The 12,941-nt window shown below is 46.2% G+C and overlaps 1 protein-coding gene across 7 annotated transcripts in view; it reads left to right on the forward strand.

The window, feature by feature from the left end:
* Positions 1-12,450, forward strand: part of SV2B (synaptic vesicle glycoprotein 2B) — a 73,176-nt gene extending 60,726 nt beyond the window's left edge. For 5 of the 7 annotated variants that reach the window (XM_081124341.1, XM_081124340.1, XM_081124342.1 and 2 more), the window contains 4 exons: positions 4,007-4,140; positions 6,874-7,074; positions 8,190-8,349; positions 8,848-12,450. In XM_081124341.1, coding sequence (XP_080980467.1) covers positions 4,007-4,140; positions 6,874-7,074; positions 8,190-8,349; positions 8,848-9,031 — 679 coding nt within the window. In that variant the 3' untranslated portion in view covers positions 9,032-12,450. The remainder of the gene's footprint in view (positions 1-4,006; positions 4,141-6,873; positions 7,075-8,189; positions 8,350-8,847) is intronic. The other 2 variants (XR_013997902.1, XR_013997903.1) reach the window with 1 other exon arrangement.
* The last annotated feature ends 491 nt before the right edge of the window (positions 12,451-12,941 follow it).

Below are 12,941 nucleotides of genomic sequence, written 5' to 3' on the forward strand. Positions count from 1 at the left end.
CTACTTGGAGCCCATAATTTTCCTCCCAGCAAATTATTGAGTAAAAAAAGGGTGTTTTCCCCCTGGGAAGATCAGGAATCTTTCAACCTGGTCTAAAGGGTAAACAAACCCGAGGTTTGCTGCCATCTGCTGGCGTGAAGCTGGAAGACACCCCATCTTTGCAAACCCCAACCTCTCTGGAGCTTTAGGTTGATATTCTTTAGCTTGGGTGGTAGTTTTCTCTCTGTTACCAGGATTCCTTCTTTAATTTATCCCCACTTTGCTGATTTAAAATTTAGATATAAATGATTTACTTTAGTGACTGTCGCACTTGGGGGAAAATGCCTTTGTGTAAAAAGGGCTTCAGACTTGACCCAGAGATTTTTGTCAATAAAGGAGATCCTGTCGCAACCTAAATGTCAGCCTCCTGTCGGACCCCGAGACAGAACAAAAGTACACAGATGAGTGTTGGCCTGTCCCCCAAGCACCACCCGCAGCCACCTGGTGCGTCTTATATGATCAGGTGGCTCTGAGTCAGTCCTCATATAGAAAAACAAAAGAAAATGTTCATTAAAAAAAAATTGTTAATTAAAAACAGGATAGCTTTTTATCCCAGAGCGGGGAGATGTCCTAATGACATGTAATAGCACTTTTATCACGTGTCAAGTTTCTTTCCATGTATTACTGTGTTTCTTTGCTCTCTGGTTCCATGGGTCTGTTTGTCTTTTCTTTTACCAAAACCACACTGACTTAACTGTCATAACTTTGCTGTTTTGTTGCATTTCCAGGATTATTAGGTCCCTCTACCTATTTATTATCATTTTTCTTGGCTAGTTTTGCCCCCACATGAATATCGGGATCAAGTTTTAAAATCCATTAAAAACAGCCGGTTGGGATTTTGATTGGAATGACATGGAATATCTGGATTCACTTGGGGACATCTTCACACCATAGAATCTTCCAACCGTTGAACATTGTATTTCTCTCCACTTGGTCAATTTTCTCTCTTCCTTTCTTATGCTTATAATTTCATTCTTTCTGCTTCTTGTTGGATTGCCTTGTTTATGACAAGTTGAGCCATGGGGAGAAGCAGTGCTAACAGGTATTCTGACTTGAGTGGGGCACTTTTGGTGTCTTACCTTGAAGTATATAATATTTACTCTACGTTTTTGGTTGACAGCCTTTATAAAGTTAAAGGAATTCTCTTTTATTTTTGTCCTTTAGGATAAGTCATCTCGTGTTTTTCCCCAGCTGGGCCCAAGTGCCCTTTTTGAAGTGGTTTTATAGCATACCTCTGGCTTGTTAATTATCAACTAAATTTTAATCGTCAGTTTTCTTGTTTATGTCTTAAATTAGACTGAGTTTCTTGAGGGGGATGCCATCACATCGAAAACATGGTGACTAAGCAGATGTCACTTTTGGCATAGTTTAGGCCACTCGGTGGACTAAGCATTGGGCCTGAGGGTGACAGAAATATAGCGTTTATAATAATAATTCTGTCATCGACTCCGGACTGCCAATGGCTTGTTTCCTTACAGGAAAATTCCACATGATACTTTGCTAACCTGCCTCTAACCCTTTGAACTCTCCTGAATGAAAACCCTTGGACCAGTTCAGTATATAATTTAGAGACTGGGAGAGATGATTTATGTAGAGACTCATATAAAATATGCCTCGGCCCTCTCTCCTTTCACCTCCTTCTTTGTAACTCTGGCTTTTTAGAACTCACTCAGAGATGCATTTTAAGGTCTGTCTGCATCCGGCGCATTATGATTTATGACTCTGCTTCCTGCCCACTTTTACCAGAACATTAAAATATCCCTGAAGGCCACAGAGGCAGCCTAGCGCTATATAAAAACAGAAGGATATATTAAGAAAGGCAAACATCTGAGACAATCTCTCGAAACAGCTTCCTGAGTAAACACACCCAGCACACAAATTACAATTGTGTTGAAATCAGAGGCGTCTTCCTGCAACAACTAGTTTTTCCATGGAAATCCGAGGAGTTCAGCGAGGGCTTTTGGAAGGCCCTTTTTGAATGTCTGCAGTAAATTGGACCCTGGGAAAATGATCCAAAATAATTTGGCTTTGTAGATCAATGACTCACTAAAAAAATGTAATAAACTGATATTAGACTCTGGGGGTTATTGTTCAAGAGGTTGAGGTAGGAAAGGGCATCTTTCATACTAGCCTGGGGCGAATGGTCTGAGGACCTCTCTTTGAGAAGCACTTGCCCAGGTCTTCTCATTGGGTGGGAGGTCTTTTTGCAGAAGCTACTGGCAGGTGGCTCTGGGTCAGGGTTCTGAGCAGACGACAATGTGACATGAAGGGTAAGGGGAACTGGCCATCAGATGTGGTCATGGACTGAATGACCTGGTGGCCCTGAAATGGAGCAATGACCTTCAGCACCCTGAGCTGCTTCTGTCACTATGATTCCGCTGTATTTTAGTTGTGGGTTTGCTCTCCCCCCAGTTAGACTTGAGGGCAGGGACCATGTCTTTCCTCTCTACTCATGGCACCTAGTACTATGTTCAGTAAGACTGACTATGTAAATAAATGAACAAATCATCACTCACATCAATCCATACACGAATGGATTGTCATTCTTCACATACGAAAACAAATCCAAGGGTTTCTAGATTATAAGTTTGACTAAGCTTAGGAAAGATAACCAACAGGGGGTATTGTTAATGCATGTCCCTGTATGTTTTGAAATGTAATATTGTTCTTTCCTGTTAAGTTTACGTGGGAGTTTGAATAGTGCAGTGGCTCCCAAATGTGACTGTACCTCATAATCACCTAGGTGCTTCCCCCCTCCCTTATTAAATGTTTTATGTTTAAGTGGAAAAGTAATATATGCACTTGGTACAGAAGAAAAATTAAAGTTTATTTCATTCCCAACCCGCATCGCACCTCCCCAGGGCCATAGCACCTACCAGTTTCTGGTGTAACTTTCCAGATAAATTCTGTGTATTTAGAGGCATATGTATCATATCCTTTCTTACGTGAAAGGTCATGTGCTGTGAAAACTACGTTGCATTTGATATTTTTTGGTTAATACTATATCTTGAAGATTCTTCCATATTAAGACATATAGGTCTACCTAATGACTGTGATGGCCACGTGGTATTCCAGTGTATCTTCCTACCTACCTACCTAATACTCACTTCTTTTTTTAAAAAAAAAATATATGTTTTTGTTGATTTCAGAGAGAGCAAGGGAGAGGGAGAGAGAGAAACATCAATGATGAGGGTCATTGATCGGCTGCCTCCTGCTCGCCCCCTGCTGGGGATCGAGGAGCCCACAACCGGGGCCTGTGCCCTGACTGGGAATCGAACCCGTGACCTCCTGGTTCATAGGTGGACACTCAGCCACTGAGCCACGCCTGGGTAAAAGTCACTTCTTCTTATAAAAAATGTTGCACTGAACATTAGCAAATGTGCCCCTTTGAACACATGAGCGAGTGCATGCTGGACACGTTGTTCGAGATGATTCTTCCTAGGTCAAGGGGCTCGTGCATTAAAAATTTTGCGAACTTGCTTTCCAAACAGGCTGCACCAATTAGATCCTGTTAACCATGTGAGTTAAAGTGCCTGTTTCCCCACATCTTCGTTGGGGCAAGTTTAAAAATAAAGATTCTCACAAATCTGTTGCTTTTAAACCTACCAAGACCAGCTGAGGGGCCTGCATGTTTTGAAAGCTCCTGCTAAAGTGACATGTTATCAGTGTTTTCATCTCACACTATTCAAATTTCTATGATTCCAGTGCAGAAGGCCCGTGGACCTGCACTTGGGAAGCACCAGGCCGATGCATAGTCCCCCATGTGCACCCACACTCATAAAGCCCCCCTCACTCACAAACCGGCAGCTAAGAAATGGGGAAGTAGTCTGGGGCGAAAAGAATATTCCAGCACCTCTTGGGTTGTGGTTCCCCTTTTTCTGCCTTTCTGTGTTTTCCATGTTGCTCCCAAGTCTCCTTTTTCCCCCCTCCTGGATGGATCACTCAGGACCGAATGTCTTTCCCACAGGTTCACAAAGATGTACTTCAAACATGTTCTCTTTGAAGACACTTTCTTTGACGAGTGCTATTTTGAAGATGTGACATCCACGGATACCTATTTCAAGAACTGCACCATTGAATCCACCATCTTTTATAACACAGGTAAGAACAGGGACAGAGCAGGGGGACTGTCGGGGGTGGACTAGTCCTGTCTAAGAACCAGAAGAGGAGCAGTGAGCCTTGGGGTGGGAAATGGGGTCTAGCCCCAGGTGTGGCACAGATGACCTGCACAGTCTATACCGAGGCATTTAATTTATCTGCACCCCAGTTTTATCACATCTAAAGGAAACAAAAGTTCCAGATGAGTGTTCTGATCTCAATGAGACTGATGCTATATGCTAAGGGTCCTGGGTAGGAGCAAAGCATGACACAGATCAAAAATATCATCGCAGGAGGGCTGTATTTTATCCACAAGGTGCATTCTTCAAGATCTTGCCTCATTTGAAACTCACAGAATTCAAAATTCAAGACTCATGGTATCGCAACAGTAAGTGAGAAGAGAAAATTGCATTTTTTTTCAAGCTTTCTGTATGAAGTGTACATGATAAGAACATTTAAAAATAATACCATTTCAGATTTTAAAAAAATCAGAGCCCGGCCTGGCGTGGCTCAGCGGTTGGGCGTCGACCTGGGATCCAGGCGATCAGGGTTCGGTTCCCGGTCAGGGCACAGGCCCGGTTGTGGGCTCGATCCATGACTCTCTCATCATTGATGTTTCTATCTCTTTCTCCCTCGCCTTTCCTCTCTCTGAAATCAATAAAGATATATTTAAAAAAAGAAAAAATCAAAAAAATTTTAAAAAATCAGAAATTCCACCAGTTTCTCATTCCTTGTTATTTTGACTGCTCTCACCACATGTTAATAACATACCAAGTGGAGTTGGGATATAAGGAAACTCCCTGAGCATTACCAGGGATTTCACTTACATTGTCTCAAGTGAGAAATGCCCTATTAGCCCCGTCTTATAGCTATGGAAACTGAGGCTGAAGTCACTTGGCCAAGGCTGCAGCTAGCAAGGTGATAGAGCTTGGATTCATTTCTCAATTGTTGGGCTCTAAAGTCTGTGATCTTTCCACCGAACCACTTGTATTGTGTCCAGATCAGTGCTTTCACCCTGGCATTTGCACCAAGGAGTGGTTATGCAAGAACATCTCTTTCCTCCATGATGCCAGCCTCCAAAGGTTCAACGTCTGGCCTCCAAAAATCCCCGTCTCAAAATAATCTATGATGGGACTTACCTTCCTAAATGATTTTTTTTTTTTTTTTTTTTTAGCTTGAATTAAAAAACAAAATTAGTTCTGTGCATTCCTACTTGTGATTAAAACCTGACGTTATCTTTTCTTCTTTCAAGTTGAGATGATGCCTGATTGTTTGCATGCTCTTAACATGGGGATTTCTGCAAACACGTGTAGTCATGAGATGCCATGTGGGAAGCAACAGAGATAATCAGGGCTACTCCTCTAATTTTGTACGTGGAGGTTCAGAGAGGTTAAAGGGGGTCGGCAGCACCAGAGTCGGTCCCCCAAACCCAGGTTTCCTGAGAGCCAGAGTAGCTGGTGCTAGAAGGTGTCGGAAGACATGGGAACTGATCCCAAAGCAAATGGTTGCTACTTCTTTAAGACTTAAGTGTTTTTTTTAGAGAAGTTTTAGGTTTATAGCAAAATTAGAAGGAAGGCCCAGAGATGTCCATAAACCTTTCCCCCCAGATCGCCTCCCCCATGTCAACACCTCCCACTAGACTGGTACATTTTCTGCAATTTATGAACCTACATGGACGCATCACAATCACCCAGAGCCCATAGTCTACATTAGGGTTCACTCTTGGTGTTGCGCATCTGTTCTTGGGGTTATACACGGGCTTGGACAAATGTATAATGATACATATCCATCATTGTAGTATCATAAAGAGGATTTTCACTGTTCTAAAAACTCTCTGTGCTTCCCCATTCATCTCTCCTGCTCTGACCCCCTGCACCACCCCCACCCTGAAAGCCACTGACCCAATTAAATTGTTTTTATTTTGAAGAATGCTCAGGTTTCGGTATGGGCTGTGGAGCGGTCTGCTCAATCCAGACCTAATTCTTTTGTCTTCGGCTTCTAATAGCTGGGTAGCCTCGGGGGACTGTTAAGTGGCTTGAGAGATGATGTATTTATTTTTTATTTTATTTTATTTTATTTTATTTTATTTTATTTTATTTTATTTTATTTTATTTTATTTTATTTTATTATTTTTAATAATTTTTATTTTTGTTTAAAGTATTACAGATGTCCCTTTTTCTCCCCAATGACCCTTTCCCTCCCGTTCCTTCCCCCTCCCCAGTCACTCTCCCCACCATTGTCCGTGGTGCAGCCACTATGGAAAACAGTATGGAGGTTCCTCAAAAAACTAAAAATGGAGCTGCCGTTTGACCCAGTGATTCCACTCCTAGGAATGTACCCTAAGAATCCTGAAACATTCATCAGAAAGGATATATGCACCCCGATGTTCATAGCAGCACAGTTTACAATAGCTAAGATCTGGAAGCAGCCCAAGTGCCCATCAGTAGATGAGTGGATCAAAAAGCTCTGAGAGATGATATATTTAAACAAGGCTCTCAGTGCATGTTCGTTTTATTTCCCCTTGCTGATCAGAAGCTGTGCGGGTCATTGCATTTGTAGAGATTTCTCGCTCCATTCATACCTCGGCAGATATCACCTCGGCTTTGAGACTGTGACTGCCAGAGGCTGGTGCGGCCTGCCCATGGAAGTGGTGTAACTTCATCCTGGCCTCTGCCCTGAGTCCCCCCCGAGCCTCCCTCCGCTTTACACGAACCCAAGCTTTCCTTCTCTCCCCAGACCTCTATGAGCATAAGTTCATCAACTGCCGGTTTATTAACTCCACCTTTCTGGAGCAGAAGGAGGGCTGTCACATGGACTTGGAGCAGGACAACGACTTCTTGATTTACCTGGTCAGCTTCCTTGGCAGCCTGTCTGTCTTGCCCGGGAACATCATTTCCGCCCTGCTCATGGACAGAATTGGAAGGCTCAAGATGATCGGTGAGTCGTTGGGGCCGAGGCGGAGACTTCAAGTGTGCGGTGGAAGTTTTCATTTTCTTAAAGAAATCTAGCACAGGAAACCACACAGGCAAGAGTCAAGGAGGCGCATCGACAAAATCCAGGGCCCCAGGGGGGTGGTCAGATCTGAGACCTCTAGTTCCAGCCGGGTCTGTCTCTACCTCCCAACTGAGTGATTCTGTGACAGTCACTTGTTTCATTTTATTAGCATTTCAATAGGGACATTAAATATACCCATTCTCTTCATATGGTTATTGTAAAAAAATATATATATAAAATGCTCTTTCTTAAGTGAGCATTGGTTTTGCTCACAGCCCCCCTCTCCCAGAATCAGCAGAATCTAGGCAGTTACTGTTTCCGAGCTGGCCAGCGGGGCTTGCCACTAGTTTCGGGTGCTCTGGGTGTGGGAGCGAGATCCCCCCAGCACAGGGCCCCCAGGGAGGCACTTGTTGGTGAGGCCGGGCAGGCCTTCTGGCTTGTGAACTGAGGTCCTCCCTCCCCCCACCCTGCTCCCCACCTCCCCAGGCACCTGATGCCTGGTGGGGACTCTTGCCCGAAATCCCAGCTGATTATTTGGGACCTACTTTTATACCTCCTTGGGGCACAGAGTGGGGCTGAGGATGGCAGATATTTGGCATGGGGTGGGTATAAATGGAAAATAAACAGGTTTTCCTTGTGTGGCCCATTTACAGTTATGTTCTTGCTAGAATGTAAGTTCCACGAGAAGGTGTTTTTTTTGGATAATAACCTATCTCAAGCATCTAGAAGAATGTCTGGCATATAATAGACTGTTAACCAGCCCGCCCCCTGCCTGGTCCCCAGTTATTCTGGGCTGGCTAGCAGCACAGAGTGACAGTTTTGAAATTCTTCCCATAGGCCAGCTGGTGGCATGACCCAGGCAGAGGCTCTAAGTCCCTGGCCAGGGTCGTGTGAGGGTCCAAGCTGCGCTGTCTGTGTAGAGACGGACCTTTTGCTTGAGGTGACCTGTTACTTCAGGGGTACCTGTGAGGCTGGAAGGCGGGGCACGGCCTGTGGGTGACAGTCTCGTCCGAGCCTCGGGCTTCATGTTTCTCTGGGCCCTGGCCCTCCCTCCGCAGGCGGCTCCATGCTCCTCTCTGCCGTCTGCTGCTTCTTTCTGTTTTTTGGCAACAGCGAGTCGGCGATGATCGGCTGGCAGTGCCTGTTCTGCGGGACCAGCATCGCGGCCTGGAATGCTCTGGATGTCATCACGGTGGAGCTGTACCCCACCAACCAGAGGTCGGTGCCTCCCCGGGCTCCTCTCTGGGCCCTGTTTGGACTTTGCCTAGGAACCTACCTGCTCTGAGATCCTGCCCCATGGCCACCTTGATGTCCCCGGAATTCCATGGGCCAAATATTTCTTGGCCTTTTGAGGTTCTCCTGTATGTGGGGGCCGGCCTAGGCCTGGAAGTGGGTGGACTGAGGCTTACTGGGGGAGGTGGTGGATGGCAAGGTGAAGGGATGAATGTAAACCGTGCCCAGGAGAGGAAATCAGAGGGCAATACTCCAAAATGTTAACAGTGGTGATTGCTTTTCCGTGGCAAGGTTGTATATCCCTGCGTCTTCACGTTAGCCTGTATTTCCAAATTTGACTAAAAGAGAATGGATTGCTTTTACATTTCAGGGGGAAAAAAATTCCCTCCCATACCTTCCCCCCAAGGAAAAGAAAGAACCGGGCCCTACTCATCGAATGAAGTCTAGTTGGTGTCTTTCAGAATTTACTTTCTTCTTTTACAGGGCAACGGCCTTTGGCATCCTCAATGGATTTTGCAAATTTGGAGCCATTCTGGGAAACACCATCTTTGCTTCTTTTGTTGGGATAACCAAAGTGGTCCCCATCCTCCTGGCTGCCACTTCTCTCGTGGGGGGCGGCCTGATTGCTCTTCGGCTGCCAGAGACCCGGGAGCAGGTCCTCATGTGAACCAGCCATGGGGAAAGGAAGCGTTGGAAGAAGCTTTCCCAGGGGACCTTCGGTGCACCCACACTTCCTGTCTGTCACCTCCCAGAGGACTTTGGATGGCCCCGGAGGAGGAGATGTTGATTTTGCGACCCCTAGTTTAGGACCCATTTCAGCTTCAAGATGCTTTGTAACTCAGGTGACTGATTTGGGGTGTCCTGAGACACCCTGATAATCGTAGAGCTGCGTCCTTGGTTTCAGGTCGCCCCAGCCCAAGGCAGGGGAGGAGGAATGACACCCTCGAGGGGTGCAAGGATCCTTTGCATTTCAAAGCGAACTTGAGCGTGAGAGCACTCAGCCTCCTTCATAAAGTTCCTCGGAGCCCAGTGACCTAACAAATGGGCCTGGACAGGAAGTTAGAGTCATCATATAACTAATGGGTTTGAAGTACAGGATACATATATTTTTGCATTTAAAAGAGCCACCTATCATATTTTCCATTTAAAAATTGGCACAATCGAGGTGAAGATAATATAGAAAACCAAATATTTGAGCCTAATCTCTAGAAACCTCCCCCCCCCAAGTGTCCTGAGCTTTCTAGAATGATTAGGTGACACATTTAAGAATGATATTTATCCCTATTTTGATCCAGCCACAGCAACTTCATAGGATAGGTATTCTGTAAACTAACTTTGTACATAACTACTTGGGCTTAACTTGCAGAAATGGTATCTGCAAATACTTGCCAGCATTATAGCCATATTTGGGGAGGCCTTGGTGTTTGAGGCCCCAGGAAAATGGGTCGGATCGAGCGAAATGCAAGCACAATTTCTTACAGCCATTTAGCCGGCTCTGGGGGGGATGCGCTTCGCAACCCCACGTTGTCCAGCTCACCGAATCCAGAAGCTTCTCTCCGTGTGGGTGGCGCGCTCTCCTCTCCCACGCAGATCGCTTGTGAAACTCAGGCTCAGTGTCCGCACCCTGGCATGTGACTTGGCCACTCACCCAGAAATGGCAGGGGAGGTGCTCAGTGCCGCCTCGGTGTCTTCGTAGGTGAGACTCAAACACCAGGGATGACACGACACGTGGGATGGAGGGAGGGGTGGGGAAGTGTAGCCACAGCTCTTCAAAGTGTAAATCCTTCCTGCTCCTTTTCGCAGCGGGACACGAGCCGGATTTGTGAGAATGGTCACGTCCCGTGGGAAATCCATGCTTTGTGGCCCGGTTCTGGACTTACTTCTGCAGCACGTGTCATTGACACGGGAGCAGGGAGTGGCGTGGATGTCCCAGGCGTTTCCCTGGAGCGCGCCAAGAGGACTCTTGGACATCCAGTTTGGAACTCGAGTTGGGGGTGGGGGGAGGAATCTGGGAGAAACTACTTTTTTGGCAAAGGCCAGCAACAGGCTGACGTCTGGACCCCAGAGGAAAGGAAGGATGTTCTGTCCATGAGAACTGTCCTGCGTGGAAGGGACTGAGCCATGAGCTGGTGACACTGGAGGCGGACTGGCCGAGGCCGGGTGAACATCAGCCTCGAGAGCTTGTGTTTTGAGCTGATTGGCAACACTGTCAGTGCTCGAGGTGCCACACGCCTCCTGCCAGCAGTGTCCACACATGTAAACCCGAATAGTGATGTCGTGCCGGGTCCCTTCTCAGCTTTAGAGAGGCGCTTAGGCCCCGCGATGGCCTGAGGCCATCTCTCCGCTGTCTCTCGATTAACAGCGGATGGGGGAAGAGTAAATTCCGCGGCACCTTTCTACCCTCAATCTGAGATCGGTTTTAATGGTTCAAATGTTTCCTCTGCCTCTCGGTGCCCATCCCTTTACTTCCTTTTTCTGTACAGCGAAGACACATCAGCTCTGATTTCACACCCCGATACTCCCCAAAATATAAATGTAGCGCCGTGTGTTCTGTTCCTCTCAGTGCTTTATAGAATTTCCCTAACAGAAGCGCTACGTCAGTAACGAGAGGCCCAATGTAAAATAGCTGTAATATACTTAGTGCATTGTTATGGTGTGAAATACAGTCAAGAGCTGCGTAAACCTGCGATTATTACAGCCCGTGGCACCTTGGTTTTCAATAGGATAACAGGATTCCGTGAGCAGCTCTCACACAAGAAATTCAGGAGGCCCTTCGAGTCTGCGTTTCTGGTTAAGGTGGAGCTTGTAAATCTAAAACGGGATTCATTTTGTAGGGTCGCGGTGGCTGCAATAATTTCGGGGTACACTCCTTTTGATTCCCAAGCACTGACCTTCTGCATTATCTGTCCGGCTCCCTGTACCAACCACCTAAGCAACCGAGGGCCATCCTCATCTCATCCCTGCTCTTCAGCCTTTCTCCACGAGGGATTGTCAGGCCCTGGAACATGCCCTCCTCTCAGATGCGGTCACTCCCGCCCAGATGGAGAAATGCTTCTTGAAATACAGTCTCTGTGGCAGGACATTGGGGGTGAGGCACAGCATTCGTGTTCTGCCCAGAGAAACTCCCGATGGCGGCCGTGGAGAAAGGAAGAAATGAAGGAATGAGCGTCCCTCCTTCGTTCAGCAAATCCGTTCACAGGTCATGATGTGTTTTATGCCGCCCGGTTTGGGAGGGGTTCCTTCTAATAGTCTCAACTGTAGTGTGTCATTTCCTGATGCCGATTTTCGATCTTTCGTTTGATTGAAAAGGATTAGTGAGAGGGGTGTGTCAGTTTGTGAGATTTTTAGGCCACGAGCCCGAGGTCGTGTTACAGATCCCCCCGTTCCGAGGGTCTCCCGGTACCTTGTGTTAGTTCATTAAAGAGACAATAATAAACGTAATTGCAAACAAACCTTTCAGAACTGAGGCTAGAGATTATTTTCAGATTCTGAGATCTCTTCTGGATTCCGACAGTGATATGATCAGCTGGGCGGAGGATCAGGAATCATTTCCTTTAACTGTATTTTGCATTGGGGGGCATGGGAAGGTTAGATGATATGTCCAAGGTGACATGTAGTCCTAGAAGTGGGGTTCAAGGCTCACAATGATCCCTCTTTGTGATTCTGGACTAACTCCTCCGTCACTGATATCCTGCTACAGGGCTTCCCACAGAGTCTTTGGGGAACGGGTCACCGTGACCCACCTTTCCCCTCCGTTTCCTGAGGCCAGTCATTGAACACTCACTTGATTGGTTGACCTACAATGAGTGGCAGGATCAGAAAAATTAGTATTCATTCATTCATCAAGTCCTTATTGTGGCTCTACTGTGTGCCGGTCTCTGTGCTAAACCCTGGGGATTCAGTGGTGAAAAAATGGGTTACAGTTACTGCCTCCCACCTCACTTCACTTAGAGCAAGTGGGCAAGATGGATATTCAATTGGTAATAAAAACAAACCTTGTAATCGGTAAAATGCACATTTCTTCTTTGTCATGAACTGTGGCTTTCTGTATGTGGTCACCTTCTGCAACAAATGTCTTTTTTCCCCAAGGAGTGTGCTAATTTCTTATCTTTATAAACCAGGTAAGGGAACAGACACATTTTTCTGCAGAAGTTAATCAGTTTTTACTTACCCGACTTTCCAGGAAGTTTTACATGGAAGAGGGGATGGGGGCTACGAATGCAAACAGGACATTGGCTGGTAGGGCAAGTGGGAGATGTGTTTCCACCTCCAGGTCTGACTTTTCTGAGGGGTGCCTGAGCTAACACTGACCCAGTAGTTGGGATTTAGTTCAGATTAGGTTGGATGGCATACAACTGAAAATGCAAACAAGCAGGTATAAGATACAGTTATAATCAGTTAAAGGTTTATTTATCTCTCATATAAAGGGAATCTAGAGGAAAGAAAGCCATGACTGGGACGGAGGCTTTGTGATCTGATCATTAGGAACAGACTCCTGCCTTTGGGCCCCTCAATTTTGAGTGCACAGTTTCCATTGTCAAGGTTACCTCGTGGACCTAGAATGGCTGTCGGAGCAC

This window comes from Miniopterus schreibersii (assembly GCF_964146895.1).
Source record: "Miniopterus schreibersii genome assembly, chromosome: 22".
NCBI classification, from domain to species: domain Eukaryota; kingdom Metazoa; phylum Chordata; class Mammalia; order Chiroptera; family Miniopteridae; genus Miniopterus; species Miniopterus schreibersii.